The 17,163-nt window shown below is 62.1% G+C and overlaps 3 protein-coding genes across 6 annotated transcripts in view; 2 read left to right on the forward strand and 1 right to left on the reverse strand.

Annotated features, from left to right (window-relative positions):
* The window catches only part of FNDC11 (fibronectin type III domain containing 11), a 5,906-nt gene extending 3,530 nt beyond the window's left edge, over window positions 1-2,376 (reverse strand). Inside the window, exon 1 of one of the 2 annotated variants that reach the window (XM_043480377.1) lies at window positions 2,274-2,376. The gene's annotated coding sequence lies outside the window, so the exon portion shown is untranslated. Of the gene's footprint in view, window positions 1-1,909; window positions 2,076-2,273 lie in introns of those variants that run through there. The other variant, XM_043480376.1, reaches the window with a different exon arrangement.
* Window positions 1,977-9,791, forward strand: SRMS (src-related kinase lacking C-terminal regulatory tyrosine and N-terminal myristylation sites). Of its 3 annotated transcripts, none has more exons than XR_006271748.1 (8): window positions 1,977-2,536; window positions 4,873-4,994; window positions 5,149-5,315; window positions 6,089-6,230; window positions 6,314-6,472; window positions 6,894-7,075; window positions 7,195-7,328; window positions 7,564-7,703. XR_006271748.1 is itself a non-coding variant. In XM_043480375.1 (8 exons), the coding sequence occupies exons 1-8, from the start codon at window positions 2,175-2,177 to the stop codon at window positions 7,567-7,569; spliced, it is 1,221 nt and encodes a 406-aa protein (XP_043336310.1). In that variant the 5' UTR covers window positions 1,978-2,174; the 3' UTR covers window positions 7,570-7,703. The 3 variants fall into 3 exon arrangements, 2 of the variants coding, with proteins under 2 accessions (XP_043336310.1, XP_043336309.1); XM_043480375.1 differs by having other exon boundaries at window positions 1,978-2,536; window positions 6,947-7,075; XM_043480374.1 differs by having other exon boundaries at window positions 1,982-2,536; window positions 7,172-7,328; window positions 7,564-9,791.
* A 236-nt stretch (window positions 9,792-10,027) lies between these two features.
* On the forward strand, window positions 10,028-16,785 carry PTK6 (protein tyrosine kinase 6). Its single transcript, XM_043479466.1, has 8 exons — window positions 10,028-10,663; window positions 12,356-12,477; window positions 12,759-12,919; window positions 13,406-13,559; window positions 14,184-14,345; window positions 15,370-15,551; window positions 16,261-16,414; window positions 16,595-16,785. The coding sequence occupies exons 1-8, from the start codon at window positions 10,434-10,436 to the stop codon at window positions 16,780-16,782; spliced, it is 1,353 nt and encodes a 450-aa protein (XP_043335401.1). The 5' UTR covers window positions 10,028-10,433; the 3' UTR covers window positions 16,783-16,785.
* Window positions 16,786-17,163: the final 378 nt, after the last annotated feature.

Consider the following 17,163-nt stretch of genomic DNA (forward strand, 5'->3'; position numbering starts at 1 on the left):
GTAGACCCCAGAGTCTATCTCCTTCTGCACCCCTCCTCCACCCAGGTTCCCCGCTATAGGAGGGTCCAGTGTGCCCCAGAGCTGGGCATAGCTGTGCTCCCAGCCCTGCCAGGTCCTGACCACAAGGCTGGGGCTCCTTGGAGAAAGGGGGTCAGCATTCCTGGCTGCTGACCCAGGTCCCAGACACCCCCAAGGACAGCGAAACAGACTCAGTGGTTTCACTGGGAGGTCTGAGGTTGTGCAGCACCCAGAAAGTTGGATGAGTTACAAATGGGAGCTGAGAGGCTGAGTGAGAGTCCCAAGGGGCAGAGTGAGGTTGGGACCCAAGTCGGTCTCCCTCCCCAGATGCCAGTACTTGACCTTCCTGGGATGGAGGCGGCAGACCCAACCCTGGGCACAGCAGCACCAATGTCTGGGCTGAGGTGCAACAGACCAGGACCAGGATTGCTGGCCTGTGTCCTTCAGTGGCCCAGTGCCCCAAGGCTGGGGTAGATTCAAGCCGCCTCTGGAGGGAGCTTTAGCTCCAGGTAGGGCTACAGGTCAGAGGTGCTTCCAGACGGCCCCAGTTTCTCCGTTGAAAAAGCTAGGAGGGGTTGCTGGTAAACTCAGGAAAGAAGCTGCCTGCCCTGGCCCGCTACCCAGACCTACACCCTCCTCCGCCTCAGGGACCCCTTACACGCCCCTGGCCCTGGGCCCACTTCCCCTCAACCGATCCCCACCCGCCCCCGCCTGCCCACCTCCGCCACTCTCCCCTCGTCCTCCACCCCCCTCGCCCGCCTCCCGGCGCGCCCACTTGCCCTGCCTTCTGGAGCAGCGCTGTCTACTGTGCACGGAACCAGGGGCGCCTAACCTCGCACCGCGGAGTCCCCCGGGTTGCCATGGGGACCGCGGGTCTTTGTGACGCTCCGCCCAGAGGGCGGGGTGGGCGGAGAGCCCATACTGTGGGGATCGGGCCCCCTCGACTCGGGGAGATTGCGGGGGCGCGTTCCCGGTCGCGACCCAGAAGCCTCCCGAAGTTAAGGGAGGGCCCTTGCCTCCACCCCGTTGCAGGTCAATGGTGGGTACCTTCCAGTATAGGGTGTCTGTCTCTGAATTCCCCTCCCCTGGCAGAGCCTCCCTCTCCACGGTGCCCCTCCCCCACCCCTCCTGGTGACCTCACTCATGGGAGAAGGCTTTGCCAGGCTAAGCGCCCATCACCGTGTGGGGGTGGGGGGGGGTGCCTTGGGCGCTTAGTCTATATGTTGTAGCTGTTGTTATGTCATTATTTAGGGGTCTGAGAAGCAAGAGTTGAATTATTTGGAAAGGGGATGCTGTCTCAAAGTTGAAGGAGAGGCGGGGAGCTGGAAAGTGGGGAAGGGAATGAACAGCAGCGAGAGAAAGACCGTCCACCCATGCAGCCCACCCACAGAGAGACTGTGGGGGACAGAGCAGTCTCCCCTCCTCTTCTGGGTCAGGCAGGTCCTCACCTCTGCCATCTCTGACTCCATCCTTTTTTTTTTTTTTAAATTTCTCGTTCTCAGCTATTTTCTTAAAATTAAACTTTCAATTTTGAGATTCAGCAGCAATTCAGCTGCAATGTAAGAAATAACACAGAGATCCCAAATATCCTCTGCCCGTTTCCTGAGGGGACCAGTTTGCAGAACTGTCCTACAAGATCACACCACGTGAGTGACCTTGACCGTCAAAACGCAGACGGCCCCTACCCCACAGCGACCTCCCAGCTTCACCTTCCGCAGCCCACGAGACCCCGCCCACCACGCCCCACCGAGACCCCGCCCACCACGGCCCCACCCGAGAGACCCCGCCCACCGCGGGCCTACCCCTGAGGCCCCGCCCATCACGGCCCCACTTCGGGACCCCTCCCCATAGTCCCGCCCTGACGCCTGTCCCGGGACTGGGCCCGCCCCACCTTCACAAGACTTGGAGCAGTTGGGGACCAGTCCTGCCGGTGAGACAGCCTAGAGGTCGAGGAGAGCAACCGCTGTCGTGTGGCCGGCGCTGGAGGGCCACCCAGCGCTGCTCTGAGCACCGCAGGGAGCCGGCGGTGGCCTCTGGAGCTCCTGCCCCCCTCAACCCCTCTCCAGCGCTCTCCATCCCACCGCCCCTCCAGTGTCTCCCGGTCGGGGAGCCGGAGCCCCGCCGCTGCGCTCCCTCCGCCCCCTGCAGAACCAGGCATGGAGCCCTTCCTCAGGAAGAGGCTGGCCTTCCTGTCCTTTTTCTGGGACAAGATCTGGCCGACCGACGCGCCGCGGTTCCCGGACCCCGACGCTGACCTGGAACCGGAGCCCGCCGCAGAGAAGCCCAGTACCGCGGAGCCTTGCAGTCCACCGGCGCCCGCGCAGCTCTTCAGGGCGCTGTCCGACTTCACGGCGCGGCGCGCGGAGGAGCTGAGCGTCAGCCGCGGGGACAGGCTCCACGCCCTCAGGGAGGAGGGCGGCTACATTCTGGCCCGCAAACTCTCGGGCTGGCCCTGCACTGGCCTGGTGCCCATCACCTACGTGGCTAAGGTGGCCCCTGAGACGCTCTCGGACCAGCCGTGAGTACCACCTGCTCTAGGGAGTCAGTAATAAGTGCAGGGTAGTTTGAGGCCGCACATCCAGCATCACTCCTCAGGCCCCGCCATCCAGCGGTGAGCAAGTTCCACAGGTGTGGTACCGGGATGGTGTGCAAGATAGGCGCCTGATTCCGCTAGGAGAGGAAGGGGCAGGGACTCTGGCAGGAGTGGTTAGGTGGGGCCGCGAGCCAGCGGGACGGTGTGTGCATGCTGGACAGTGTGTGCGTACTGCGCCCGCCACTCCTGCCTGCTGGCACACGGGGATTCAGACCTGGTATCTTGCAGTGTTTGCTGAGTGGTCATTGCTTGGGGGCAGGGGGCTGAGGACTGGGGTGCAGTGAGGTGGTGAGGACATGAGTGAGCAGAGAGGCCATCCTTGTGCTGTGAGGGGTGAGATAGTGACCTCAGTGTGGAAGGGGTGATAAGCTGGGTCAGAGTTGTGCCTTTGTTCACCCCCTCACCTATCCACATTCACCTGGCCTCCTCCCTCCTGCTCTGGGCCAGGCATGGGGCAGACACGGCCCTGGTCTTTGAGATTGCTCCCAAAGAGGCTCGTTTGGGCAGTGGGTACAGATGGGAGAGCCCACCCATTCCCCTGAGTGTCTGAGGCCCCTAGGGCCAGGGCAGTCCACAGATGGGGAGTGGCTCGCATGGACCCTTGGCTGTTTGCATGCCAGTTGTGTGGTCATGGCAGGGAGCAGAGGCTGGGCACTCTCCCAGCAGGCTCCTCAGAAGATGTGACCTCTCGGCCCAGGCTCAGGGTCCACAGGACACAGTGTGTGCTGGTGCCGGGCTGGTCCCCACCATGTGGCTATGGACAGAGTACATGGGCCTTTGACCCAAACTCTGGGCATGGCCCCTACCTGTCTTTCCTCTGAATATCTTGGCCATTGTCATCCCTACCTTCTAGAAGGAGGGGGTGCCTGGGGAACCCTTGGGGCAGAGGCACCTCTTCCCAGTCCTGGTGCTACAGAGGTGACATGCCAGCTGAGAAAGTCCAGAAACTGGCTGGTGAACAGGGCTAGCAAAGGGAGGCTGCCCAGACCTTGCCCTGACATGGGCCCCAGGTCCTGCACCCAGCTGTGTCTCTGCAGACCAGAAGTAGGTCTCATGTCACTCAGGCTACCTCTGGCATCCTGGGGACCCCTGGGGCGCCCACCGTCTCCTGGAAATGTACATCTGGGGGAAAGCCTGAGTCACAGGAAGGTGCCTTTGGAGGGGACTCCAGCCCCACCCCCAGCCATTCTGATGGGAAGGGGGCCCACAGTCCCTCCAGGTGGAAGACAGACTGGGTCAGCAGCTCCTGGAGGTGGGCAGGGTCCAGGGGAGGGGAAGGGCTGCTTGGAAGACTAGCTAATGACTGTTTGTCTGGGCTGCAGATGAAAGGGCTGCCACACTTGCTGTGTCATTACACTCGGACACCTGGCTGCCTGTCACCCGGGCCAGCCAGGCAGGAGGAGACCCCTCAACTTTACAAGATGCTAGGACACCCCATGCTTATCTCACCCACTGCTCCGCAACCAGGGTCTAGAGTTCAAGAACATATCAGAAGTCTGGGTGTGCATGGGGGTTCAGCCCTGTCCCCCCAGGCCCTGATGTGGGTTCAGGGGCGGGGGAGGTAGAAGCACTGCTGCCCTGGGACTGTCCTCTGTTGCCCCTCCCCTCTCCTGGGTAGAGGGTCCCCGAGGCAGGGGCTGGCTGCAGGAGGCCCTCGGTGGATGGAGCCCTCAGACGCTTGGGTCTGGGCCTCCTGCTTCCGAATCAGTGTGTCTCTGGCTTGCCGTCCACCCAGGGCCTGTCTGGGGGAACCACATCCTACAGGTCCCTGACCCTTCCCCAGATGTCCGCTGATTTTACCTCCGAACAAACCTCTGCCTCTCCCACCATCACCCTGCCCCACCCGCTTCCTGCCTCAGCCTCAGCCCAGCCCCACTGCTCACTCTGGCCATGTTGTTTGCTAGCCCACTCCCCGCAGAGCACCAGAGTGGGCACAGATGTCTATCTGTGCCAGGGTAGGCCTGTCTCTACCCGTTCTTCCAGGCCCCATTCTCACCCCAGGCTCCAGCAGCAGTCCCTCCCAGGTTGTCTATCCAGTCCTTTCTTTGGGGGCCCCCACCTTGTGCCCAGTCCCCACAGACTCCAGAGACTGGGCCCTGGGGCTGGGGCATGTGCAGACCCTGGACTGGGTCCCCAGTACCAGGCACCAGGTTCCTCTCTTTGCCTCCTGCGTGGAGTGGGCATCTGGGGCCCAACCCATGGGAGTCATGGGTGTCTCAGGGCTGGGCCAGTATGGGGACTGCTGTGTCTGCCCTTTGCAGCTGGTACTTCAGTGGCATCAGCCGAACCCAGGCCCAGCAGCTGCTCCTGTCCCCCGCCAATGCACCGGGGGCCTTCCTTGTCCGGCCCAGTGAAAGCAGCCATGGGGACTACTCACTGTCAGGTACCAGAGTGCCCTTGACCTTGGGGTGGTGGCTTCCCCAGGCAGTGCCAGCCCCCAGCCCACCTTGGGCCCAATGGTATGGGTCGCTTGGTTGGGATGGTGGGAGGGTCAGGGCTGCAGCCAAGACGGGGTCTCCATCTCTGCGCCCTCCCAGTCCGGGCCCAGACCAAAGTCTGCCACTACCGCATCTCCACGGCGGCCGATGGCAGCCTCTACCTGCAGAGGGACCGGCTCTTTCCCAGTCTGGATGAGCTGCTGGCATATTACAAGGCCAACTGGAAGCTGATCCAGAGCCCACTGCTGCAGACCTGCACACTCCAGGTGGGCCCATCCCTTCCCCTGCTGTGCATGCCCCAGCTGCGCCAGTCCCCCCCTGCCCTGCCCGCCCCAGGTGGGCGCATCCCCACCCCTTCCACCAGGCTGCCCCTCACCAGGCCCGTGACACTTCCCAGCACATGTCCAGCTGGCCCGGCCCAACCCTGGGTGAAGCTCCTGTGACTCCTCTGCATTCTGGCTGCGACCCTGCCCTGGGGTTGGGTCTGCTCTCACAGGTTCATCCCGGTGGCATTCTCTTCTCTGAGGGGGAAGGGGAATGAGGCCTGTGAGATGCCCTCCCTTCCTGCCCAGCTCTGCCATGGAGCAACCAGGAGGGTGGGAGGGAGGCAGGTTGGGGAAGGCGTCCAGGGATGGCACCCACAGCAGCCCCAGGCCAGCGTGGAGGCCGTGGGAAGAGATGCCTGTCAGGACGGCCACACCTGTGCTGGAGCCATGGTATCTGTGATGGTCCCAGTCAAGCAGTCCTGCCAGGGGCCGAGCAGCCATCTGGTTCCTCTGGTCTCTTAATGACAGCCTGGATGGGACACTAATGAGTGTGGGTGGATGCCTGCACTGGCAAAGGTGCCACTTAGGTCCGGAAGCAATTAGGGCCAGGCCTCCAGAGGTCAGCACCTGTGCCCCTGGCCCTGAGCAGGGTCGGAGGCGAGTGTGTGCTGGGGCACAGGGGCAGAGGGCTGGAGGCCTGGGGCCCCAGGAGAAGCTGTGGACTCTGCTCAGGGAGCCACAGGCAGAGGCCCTGAGTGCTCCCACCCCTGCAGAAGTCCCTTGAGCAGGACGAGTGGGAGCGGCCCCACTCGGAGTTCACCCTGCGGAGGAAGCTGGGCGAAGGCTACTTCGGGGAGGTGTGGGAAGGCCTGTGGCTAGGCTCCATGCCCGTGGCGGTCAAGGTCATCAGACCAGGTGGGTGGGACCCCGGAGCCCAGGGCGGTAGCGGTGGGTGGCGGTGGTTATGGCAGGTCCTGGAACGCTGCCCTGTCCCGCAGGCGATGTGAAGCTCACAGACCTGGCCCAGGAGATCCAAACGCTCAAGAGCCTGCGGCATGAGCGCCTCATCCGGCTTCATGCGGTGTGCTCGGCGGGCGAGCCCGTTTACATCGTCACTGAGCTCATGCGCAAAGGCAGCCTGCAGGCCTTCCTGGGCAGTGAGTGTTGCTGTGGGGATGGGGATGCCTCACCTTTCCTGATGGTCCTCCAGGCCTTTTTATTGAACGCCGATTGTCCAAAGCCCAGATGGCCAGGGTGGGCTCTGGCCACGAGTGAGGTTGGGTGGGGTCTGGACACTGCAGCTCCAGGTGGGGCCCCTCTGGGTCACTAATCCTACACGATTTCACTAGTTCTGGCATGGACCCCACCAGGCCCCGAGTGCACCCCTCCCCCACTTTGGTCTGTTTCTATTCCTGGTTGGGAACCAGGGCCAGGCTGACCTGGAACCACAACACAGTGCCCCCCTGCGGCCTTGGCAGGCGGTGCTGTCCTCACCCAACTTAGAGCTGGGGACCCCGAGGCGCGGAGGGCAGTGACTAGCGCAGACGCCTGCCGCCTGACTGTCGGCTCCGCCTGCAGGCCCCGAAGGCCAGGCCCTGAGCCCACCCCTCCTGCTGACCTTTGCCTGTCAGGTGGCCGAGGGCATGAGCTACCTGGAGGAGCAGCGCATCGTGCACAGGGACCTGGCTGCCAGGAACGTGCTCGTGGGCGACAACCTGGCCTGCAAGGTGGCCGACTTTGGCCTAGCCCGGCTGCTCAAGGTCAGCGTGGGCTCTAGCCACGGGCTGCTGGGCGACTCAGGTGCTGAGGGGAGACTGCGTCTCCATCCATTGCACCACTGGTCTCCCCTTGCCCAGGATGACGTCTACTCCCCGCGCAGCGGCTCCAAGATCCCCGTCAAGTGGACAGCGCCCGAGGCAGCCAACTACTGCGTGTACTCGCCCAAGTCTGACGTCTGGTCCTTCGGGGTTCTGCTCTACGAGGTCTTCACGTATGGCCGGTGTCCCTATGAAGGTGGGCCTCCAGGCAGCACAGGGCAGGAGGGAAGGGTAGTCCAAGGAAAGAAGCGTGGGAGCCAACCTGGAAGAGGAGGCACCCTGTGCCCCGGGGTTGCTGAGCCTGGAAGGGGTACCAGGCCTGGAGGCTGCCTGCTTGGCAGGGTCTGCCCAGGGCTGGAGGTGGGCTCCAGGGTGATTCCCAGGCCAAGGCAGGAAGCACCTGCCCAGCCTGTCTTCTTGCCCCTCTCCAGGAATGAGCAACCACGAGACTCTACAGCAGATCTCACGGGGGTACCGGCTCCCGCGCCCAGCCGCCTGCCCGGCTGAGGTCTACACACTCATGCTGGGGTGCTGGAGGCACTGCCCGGAAGAGCGGCCGGACTTCACCACACTGCAGGAGAAGCTGGGTGCCACGAGTAGGCGCCGCCGCCCCGCCCTCACATGACCCGGGCCCCTGCCCAGGCACCCCTCTCACGGGACAGTGTTTGCCAACAATACCTGCTGCTCAGAACTGGTGCCAGCCCACAGAGCCTCTGGCTGTGGGCCTCACACCCTGACAAGTCTGGCACACACAGCTTGTGCACACGAGGCAGACATATGCGAACACCCGCTCAGACAGGAGAGGGACCAGCGTCCTCCACCAGGGTGACCAGTGTTCCCCAGAGAGGGAAGCCCAGACAGAGCCCACATTCACCCTGACCTCAGGGAGACACGGGGCAGAGGCCTCCTGTCAGTGCCTGCCTCATCAAGCCCCCTCCCACAGTCAGGAGCCCTGGTGGGTTGCTGTGGCCTTCTTGCAGCTGTCGGTGCTAGGACTTTGGCAAACCTGTGGCGCTGGCCCCACGTGGCACAGACTGGCATAGCCGCTCCCTCCTGTGGGCCACCTGGGCCTGAGCCAATAACCAGAACAGGACCTGGGGCTGACGGCTCAGCCCTCCGTCTGGTGGATCCTGCCGGAGAAAGAGCTGGCTCTCACGTGCCCACCTCCACCCCAGGGCATCTTGGCGCCCACATCTGGGGATTCAGAGGCAGCACACCCCCTGGGCTGTGGGCCGGAACAGGATGGTGGGGGAGGCTGCAGAGGCCAGGTGAACGGCCTTTCCCATGCCCCTGGGGCTGGAGCAGAGAGTGAGGGAGGGAGGGGGTTGTCAGGCCACAGGGAGCTCAGACTGGTGACCAGGTGACTGGGTGACGCTCTGGGCGGTTCTCTGTGGGTCGGCAAAGGTCAGGGAGGCATCGTGCCTCAGAGCTGGGGTCCTGGGTGCTGGCTGACTGTGCAGGGTCGGGGTGGGGCAGACTTGGATGCTCTGGCGTTGGGGCACCCGATGACCACTGGCCCTCCTGCGACAGGAAGCAGCCAGTTTCCAGGTGCAGCTGCTGCCCCGGGGCTGATCTCAAGCACGGCTTTGTCACAGGACGTGCACTGTTGGCTTCACATCACCCTGCCGGCTCCAGTCCCCCGAGATGGACATGGACGGGGACTGAGCAGGTGGGGTCTGCCCTCAGGGTTCCCAACTCTCATCGTGGGAGCCCCAGGCTGGCAGCTGTGCTCCAGAGGCCTGTGGGACAGAAGGGGCAGAGGCATCATGGGGCAGGAAGATGGGACCCTAGGGTTCAGATAAGTGACCCTCCTGCCCCAGGAGCTGCTCAAATGCTCAGAAAAACAGTCTGTGCAGGGTTGGAGAAATTGGGGCAGGGGAGGGGGGCGTGGGGAGGGTGAGGGACCCTTTGGGCCCCAGTCACCTTGGTTGTGGGTCAGAGCCTGACACACAGTCCCTAGCCACCCCCGCCCCGAGGCAGATGGGGGAGGGGGCAGGAGGGTTTGGTCTCAGCCTTTTGGGACACCAGGCAGCTGGGCCTCAGCTCTGCCCTGGCCTTCAGTCCCTGACCCCTCTCTATCCTGTCTTGGGAGAGCTGGAGGGCCCGAAGGTGAGGGCTGGGCTCCTCTGGCTCTGGTGGTTCACAGACCAAGAAGCCTGTGGGGCTCGGGCTCCAGCCCCGTTGAAGGGCTCACCCTCATGTTTCCTGCTGTGTGTGGGAACTGGGGCTGGCAGGCGTCCTGGAGGGGGGTGAGCATGCTGGGTGGGGTGACAGGAGAGGCAGATGTGCGTGGAGGTCACCAGCGCTTCCTGGGGGCGCGTCATCAGCACAAGCTAAACAGGTTTGACCCTGGTGCCTTAGGAGGGCCCAGGCCTCAGCCTCAGATCCCTCCCATTTGCTGGTGTGACTCAGGCAGAACCAGAGGCCCCGGGACACGGCTCAGGGGCGGGGCCCAAGGCCAAGGAGGGTCAGAGAGTTGTGGCCAACGGTGAGGGGGTAGGTATGCGGGGGTGGGGGCTTCAGAACTTCTCACCGCCCAGCCATCTGTCTTTCCCCTCTGGGCCCTCCTTGGTCAGAGCCAAGCAGGCTTGTTCTTGATCTCAGAGAGGCGGGTGGTGCCTAGTCTCTTCTCAATAAAAGGGAACCCGCCCACAAGCAGGATGAGTGTGTGATTCCCTTGCTCATTGTTCTCATGGCCCTCCCATTGGGCAGAGTCCCTGGCACCCCAGCCTCCAGCTGGGGAGGAGGTGCCTGGGCCTCAGGGGAGCTCCCCACAGAGGAGAAGCAGAGAAGCAGCCCTGGGCTTCTGGTCGGAACCCTGCTGGGAACTGGTCGTCCTGAGGTCCAGGCTCAGCAACAACAGTCCGGGGGTGGGGTGGGGGGGTTTGGGGAGGGCGTGCCTTGTCCCTCCCCTCCAGCTCCGAGTCCCACACCTCCTGCCTGATCAGTGACTCCCCTCTCCCTTCTCCTGGAGCTTAGGTCTGGCCATGTGGCCAGTGGCACCTGTGACCACTTGGTGGGCAGCTTTCTTGGCAGGTGTTAACTGATCAGTTAGTGCCCAGACTGACCTGGCCCAGTGGGTGGCCCTCAGAGTGGAGCCTAGGGTGCCTGAGAAGGCCCGAGAGGGGCCGTCCCTGGTGGCACAGGTGTGGCTGGCCTGGCCGCCTCGTCACAGGGAAATGGGTGGTGGCTTAGTGGGGCAGGGACGGACTGCTGGGGACAGCCCTGCCCACATGCTGCTCCCAGCTGGACCGGAGAAGGCGGCAAGGCCGGACGGCCCAGTTTTGCTGCTGCACCAGCCATGGGGTCCGAGGGCCAGGCTCCCCTGGGCCCCAAGTACGTGGGCCTCTGGGACTTTGAGGCTCGGACTGCTGAGGAGCTGAGCTTCCGGGCAGGGGACCTCTTCCATGTGGCCAGAAAGGAGGAGGAGTGGTGGTGGGCCGTGCGCCTGGATGGGGCGGGCCGGGCCCTGGCTGAGGGCTACGTGCCCCACAACTACCTGGCTGAGAAGGAGACTGTGGAGTCAGAGCCGTGAGTGTCCCTGTGGCCCTAGTGGGTCACTCCAAGGCACCCCCATCCCTGGGCCATGCAGCCCCTCATGAGCTTGGGGCAGGGGTCTGTGGGGACAGAGCTCTGTGCCTCTGTGGCCGGGCTCTGGATGTGGGCAGGAACCCTGGGCTGCCACAGATTGGGAATCCATGGCTCCATCTCCCCGCCCCTGCCCCCCTGAGAGGTGGGGCCTACCATCCTGGTCTTGGGATCCCTGGCTGGGCATCTGTGTGTGACTTCTGGGGAGGGGGTCCTGAGACTGTGGCCCCTCCCCTGGGCTTCCCGATGGTCAGTGCACCGTGTGGGATCCAGAGAGGGCAGAGTCTGGGCCCTCTGGGGAGTGAAGCTTTGCTCCCCTTCCAAATACCCAAAACCAGACATGCGGCCTCATCAGAGGGAGTGGGAAGGCTGTTGCGACAGGCCGGCTGGGGTGTGGGCCACAGACATGCTTCCTGTGTCAGCATGGCTGCCTGTCACTGGCAAGGGAGCTCTGGGAGGTGACTACAGTCCTGAGGGGCTGCCCAGGAAGCTTGGGCCACAGGAGCAGCCTGGCCTGGGCGTGCTCACACGACCCGAGGAGGTTCTGTGAGCTCTGGGTGGGGGGAGGGTCTAGAGGAGGAAGTCCCTGGGTGCCTATGCGCCCCACTGATGGAGTGCCTACTGTGTCCTCCCGGAGGGACACAGCACACACTGGACGGCCTCAGGCGGGGCCAGCATGGCCAGGGCAAAGGCCCCGAGTCCCTGGGAACACAGTACATCGAGACGTGGAAGGAGGCAAGGAGATGGGGTTGGGAGCAAAGGGGAGAGACTCCAGAGGTGTTGGGTGGGTGGGTGGGAGTGGGCTGTGAGCCCCACAGGGCTCAGTGCTGGGCAGTGGTCCTCTGTGCGGGGGCTCACGTTTCAACAGGGCCTGAGGAGTCGAGGGTGCAGCGGGCAGAGCGGCTGGCAGCAGAGGTTCCCTGGGGAGTCCCAATGGCCCCACCCCTCCCTCCAGAGTCCAGGCTGGTCCCTGTCCTGGCGCTGGGGGCCAGGGTGTGAGAATGGGTGTGTGCTGGTACGTGTGAACCCTCAGGTCCTAGGGCTTTTGAGCACCGTGTGTCTGTGGCCCCAGGATAGAAGGTGCCACAGGGTCACAGGACTGTGTGGCCCAGGAACTTCCCTGGTGGTCCAATGTTTAAGAGGCCGCGCTGTCATTGCAGAGGTGTGGGTTCCATCCCTGGTCAGGGAACTAAGATCCCACATCCTGCATGTTGTCTGGCAAGGCCAAAACTAAAAAAAAAAAAAAACCCACAAAAAATCCAAACAAGATGGGTCCAAGTGCATGGCTGCAGAGTCACAGCTGAAGTTGGGGATGGGTCGCTGCACCCACAGGATGGGGGGCTCTATCCCCACAGACAGGGGACTCCCCAGGCAGGGTGGTGGGGGGCCTTTCCCACTTCTGGATCTCCAGGCCTTTCCTGGTATCCAGAATTGGCCACTTGGGACATTTGGAGTTGGCAGTGGGCAAAGAAGCGTACTCTGGATCAGTGAGTGTCAGAGAGTAACTGTGCATTTGGGTTGGGATCCGAGGCAGAGGATCAGGTCAGGTGGGGGCTGGGACTTAAGGTAGGGGCTGAGGCTTAAGGTAGGGGCACTGGGGGGATCTGCTCTGCTCAAGGTGCCCCCATCCTGCAGGTGGTTCTTTGGCCGAATCTCTCGCTCGGAAGCTCTGCACCGACTGCAGGCCGTGGGCAACGAGCAGGGGTCCTTCCTGATCCGCATCAGTGAGAAGCCAGGCGCCGATTATGTCCTCTCGGGTACCTACTTCCTGCTCTCCCCGCTCCACAGTACCCCCGCCCACCCCCGGGCCTGACTTCTGGACTCCTGGTCCCTAAACCCTTTGTGCATGTAGAGTTCAGCTCCTCTGGCCTATCCTCTCCCCATCCCTGGGACGTCCAGACCTTGCCCTGGGAGCTCTGACCCTTGGTGGGCGCGGGCCCCATTGTCTGGGCCCCTGTCCCAAGGTCCTGCTGGGTCCTCACCTTCCCCCTTGGGGGCCCCTCTTGGCACCTGTTCAAGAGTGCCCCCCTCCGTCCAGTGCGGGACCAGCAGACCGTGCGCCACTACAAGATCTGGTGGCGGGCCGGCTGGCTGCACCTCAACGAGGCTGTGTCCTTTCCTGGCCTGTCTGAGCTCGTGGACCACCACAAGGTCCAGAGCCTGTCCCACGGCCTGCGGCTGACCTCGCCCTGCCGGAAGGTAGAGCCTCCTGACCCCCACACCAGACCCTGGCCTCCCCATTGCCCCTTACAGGGACACAAACCCTCCAGTGGAGATGGGTGTGGGTCCTTGCCTCAACTGCCTGGGGACCCTTAGGGACACTGTCTGGGGACTCTGGCAGCCGGGAAGCTGTGGTTGTACAGAGCCGGGCATGGGGGGAGGGTGGGCACTCTCACCCCTGGGCCAGCAAGAGGTCAGCTGTGTTCCTGCCATGTCTTAAGTCTCTCTGGCCATATGCCTTGGCTGGCAGCAGACAGGACTTTTGTCTGAATAGCATTCAGGCCAGTGTCACTGGTTCAGAGCAGATGGAGGGTAGTTTTTGTCTGCTGGACACAGAAGGGGTCAGCCTGGCTGGAGGCAGCCTCTGTGAGCCGGGCCATGTGCTGGACACCAGGACCCTCCGAAGCAGGACGTGGCTGAGGCTGACTTCGCGTGGACGGGTGCCCCCGCCCCATGTCCCTGCAGCACGAGCCAGAGCCCCTGCCCCACTGTGACGATTGGGAGAGGCCACGGGAGGAGTTCACGCTCTGCAGGAAGCTGGGCTCCGGCTACTTCGGGGAGGTCTTTGAAGGGCTCTGGAAGGACAAGGTCCGAGTGGCCATCAAGGTGATCGCCCGAGGTCAGTGGGCCTCAGGCCAGGGACTTCCAACCTCGCTTGCAGGCGTTGGGTGGCCCAGCAGCCTTGCACCCTGACACCCCGCCCACCACTCAGCACCCTAACCTGGACCATGTGTGGCACCCACTGCAGCATCTGGGTGGCTTTCTCCTTTCATGCTGCGACCCAAGTGCACTTATCCTAACAGGAAATTTTAAATTCTTAATGTAAATGGAAGAAAAGCTGTTAAGTAATCACCAGATATCTGAAAAGGTTCATCTAGACTCTTCTTAGATGAACCACCAGAGGTTCAGATCACCCACTTCAGGAACCAGGGACCCAGGGCGGCAAGGGAGCACATTTAGGGGGATTTCTAGCTTCACATCAGGCTGGGTCAGGGGTAAACCCCATGGGGGTGTCTGTGGTGCCCGGGGTGTAGGGAGAGCCGCTGGTGGGCACAGTGGACCCCCCCATGTGAACAGTGGGGACAAAGCTGTGTCTGCCCTGGCATCCTGGCTTGGGAGATGGGGTATCTGGAAGGGTGCACACCTTTCCTGAGCTGCTGCTGGTGTGGCTGGGTGGAGGGGCAGGCAGAGGGCCCCCAGCTTCTCCAGGGGCCACACCCAGTGAGGCCGCCCACCCCCGCAGCCGACCTTCTGCACCAGCACACGTTCCAGTCAGAGATCCAGGCCATGAAGAAGTTGCGGCACAAGCACATCCTGGCTCTGTACGCGGTGGCGTCCGTGGGGGATCCAGTGTACATCGTCACGGAGCTCATGCCCAAGGGGAGTCTGCTGGAGCTGCTGCGGGGTGAGTGGGGCCACCAGAGTGACTTGTGCCCACTGGAGGGAATGGGAGACGTGCACAGATGTGCACTCCATACCATGCACAGGACAGCCTGGGGTTCTGGGGGCTTCCTCAGCACTTTTCTGCATACAAAAGGATTTAAAATGTCTTATGATGAATGTACCACCCATTCGTCGTAGGAATTTGACAAAATACAGATAAGAACAAAGACAAGAAAAGCCACCCATCACTCCTGCACCCACAGTGAACGGAGGCCTCTTTAGTCAAAGGCTTGGTGTGGCTGCCCACCCCTCCTGCTACTGGGACACACAGCCTGGTCTCACTGCTGTCTTCTCTTCCTGGAAGATGTTGTCCCTTCTTCTGGTGTTTCTGAACATGCTTACACAGCCATACACCCGCACACACTCTCATGCCATGTATCTCACTGATGCACAGACCTCATCATCTGCAAAAAGAGCCATCACTTAACACCCAGACCAGACAACCGCAGAAAGTGAGCGGAGATGCCACTGTGTGCAGATGTTGTCTGACTGCAGAGATGCTGCAAAAGGAAGAAGTGTGCACGCAGGATAAACTACACCCAACATGCATGTGTGCACATTGGGGGGTCTATTTTAATACAGCACATTGGGAATACTTTCCACTTGATCATTGTAAGCAGTTTCCCATATCATTAAATGTTCATCAGAAATTAAATCCTGATAGTCTGTGGGCCACCACGTGGATGTGCCACGTCCACTTAGGTGCCTGTTATTGAAACCTTCTGAGGTTTTCATGTAAATAATGCTGGGCCGAACACCTGTGTACATGTGAGTTCTTTCTGCTTGAGTGTGGATTCCCAGAAGGAAATTCCAAAGGGCTATATGCTGACTCTATCAGCCTCTACAAGGCCTGCAGTGGCTCCACAGTTCCAATATGAAATCAGGCCATCTGCCCTTTGTCCCAACCCCTCCCCTGAGCATGCGAGTCTGCAGAGGACTTGGCCCTGGCTGGTCCCATTCACCCTGCCCTCCCCTGGCCTCTGCAGACTCCGACGAGAAAGCCCTGCCCGTCTCGGAGCTGATGGACATTGCAGCACAGGTGGCCGAGGGCATGTGCTACCTGGAATCGCAGAACTACATACACCGGGACCTGGCTGCCAGGAACATCCTTGTCGGGGAAAACAACATCTGCAAAGTTGGGGACTTCGGGCTGGCCAGGCTTATCAAGGTAGGGGTGGGGCAGGGTGGAGAGCTGAGGGGGCGGGGCACGGGCAATGAGGGCATGAGCCATTAGAAGTTCCTGTAGCCTTCCTGTTCTCAGGTGAGATATGGGCTATGGAGCCCAAGCTGTCCCTTGACAGGGTTAGGAGGCTCCTGGGAGGGCAGTGCAGGCCCTTGGACGAATCTAGAAGGACAGCTCTGTGCCCAGAAGCTGTGAACACGGAAGTCCCCGCTGAGCGGGGCACAGCAGGGCAGGGCGCACAGGCCAGCGGGGTGTGGGGGAGGTGCCTGGCCCAGCAGGCTGGCGACACAAGCACTTCCAGGACTCCCATTAACACATTGAGAAGTTGAGGGGGTTCCTTCAGTCATGACACCCAGAGCTAAGTGTCAGCCGTTCCTGACTGCTCCTCAAGCAGACCCTGCATCCCCCTAGCTTGGCTGCTAACCTGCTGTCCCTGCCAAAGTCTTCTCGAAGCTCACTTTCAAGGATTCTCTGCCCCTTGTTCTGGGAGGCTTTCCACTGGGTTCTGCGACTGTGGTTTTCCGGGGCACTGCCTGTGGGTATCCAGGCAGGGTCTGCCAGCTCAGCTCCCAGGAAGCCATGACATGGTGTGGGTCCTGACCGCACAGTTGCCCACCACATGCCAGGCTCCCCTGCCCTGTCCCTGCTGCAGGGGCAGCCCCCAGGCCCACCCCCAGCATGTGTCTGATTGCAGGAGGACATCTATCTCTCCTATGACCACAACGTCCCTTACAAGTGGACCGCCCCAGAAGCGCTCTCCCGAGGGCATTACTCCATCAAGTCTGACATCTGGTCCTTCGGGGTTCTCCTCCATGAGATTTTCAGCAGGGGTCAGACGCCCTATCCAGGTACTGGGCCCCAGCATTGCAGACTGTCGGCAGGGCAGTGGGGGGCTGCCTCCTGGTCACACCCCCTGCACCACTCACTGAGTATCTTTCAGGGCCACCAGCCAGAGGGCGGTAGGAGAGCCAGGGGTGCAGAGGGCATTGGCTTCCTGCCTCCAAAGCCCCTTGTACCACTCACCGCAGGCATGTCCAACCACGAGGCCTTCCTGAGGGTGGAGAGTGGCTACCGCATGCCCTGCCCCCCAGAGTGCCCGCCCACCACACACAAGCTGATGCTCTCCTGCTGGCACAAGGACCCTGAGCAGAGACCCTACTTCAAAGGGCTGTGGGAGAAGCTCTCCAGCTTAACGAGGTACGAGAACCCGCTCTGAGCTCACAGCCTCCCTGCAGCTGCCCAGAGGCCAGGTCAGCCCTCATGAGTCAGGCAAGGCCTGAGGACCTCAGATCATGGCTGTGGACCACCCCAATTCACTGAGGATTTGCCGAAGGTACGGACCACTCCCAGAACCATCTGGACACTCCTGGGAAGGGGCTCTGGCAGACCTGGGCCTACCCCTTCCCCAGTGCAGCCTGGAGCTGGGGCTGTCCCTTCCCCTGATGCCAGCGCCTGCAAAGTACCAGGCACTCTACAGTCAACGTCTGCCCTGGAGCCAGATCACCCCCCTTTCCTCAGAATGGACCTGTCCCTGGTCCTGACTTGAAGCCCACCAACTAGCAGGACCAGGGTCAAGCCTCCCTGGCTGGGTGGTGGG

This window comes from Cervus canadensis, chromosome 10 (assembly GCF_019320065.1).
Source record: "Cervus canadensis isolate Bull #8, Minnesota chromosome 10, ASM1932006v1, whole genome shotgun sequence".
In the NCBI taxonomy this organism is placed as follows: domain Eukaryota; kingdom Metazoa; phylum Chordata; class Mammalia; order Artiodactyla; family Cervidae; genus Cervus; species Cervus canadensis.

What these genes read in the sequence shown, in the direction of transcription:
- SRMS (XM_043480374.1), top strand. Translation starts at nt 2,175, where the DNA reads ATGGAGCCCTTCCTCAGGAAGAGGCTGGCCTTCCTGTCCTTTTTCTGG. An exon ending in GGTCAAGGTCATCAGACCAG is followed by an intron (nt 6,231 to 6,313) that starts GTGGGTGGGACC and finishes CCTGTCCCGCAG; the next exon opens with GCGATGTGAAGCTCACAGAC. An exon ending in TGGCCGGTGTCCCTATGAAG is followed by an intron (nt 7,329 to 7,563) that starts GTGGGCCTCCAG and finishes GCCCCTCTCCAG; the next exon opens with GAATGAGCAACCACGAGACT.
- PTK6 (XM_043479466.1), top strand. Translation starts at nt 10,434, where the DNA reads ATGGGGTCCGAGGGCCAGGCTCCCCTGGGCCCCAAGTACGTGGGCCTC. An exon ending in GAGACTGTGGAGTCAGAGCC is followed by an intron (nt 10,664 to 12,355) that starts GTGAGTGTCCCT and finishes CCCATCCTGCAG; the next exon opens with GTGGTTCTTTGGCCGAATCT. An exon ending in CGCCGATTATGTCCTCTCGG is followed by an intron (nt 12,478 to 12,758) that starts GTACCTACTTCC and finishes CCCTCCGTCCAG; the next exon opens with TGCGGGACCAGCAGACCGTG.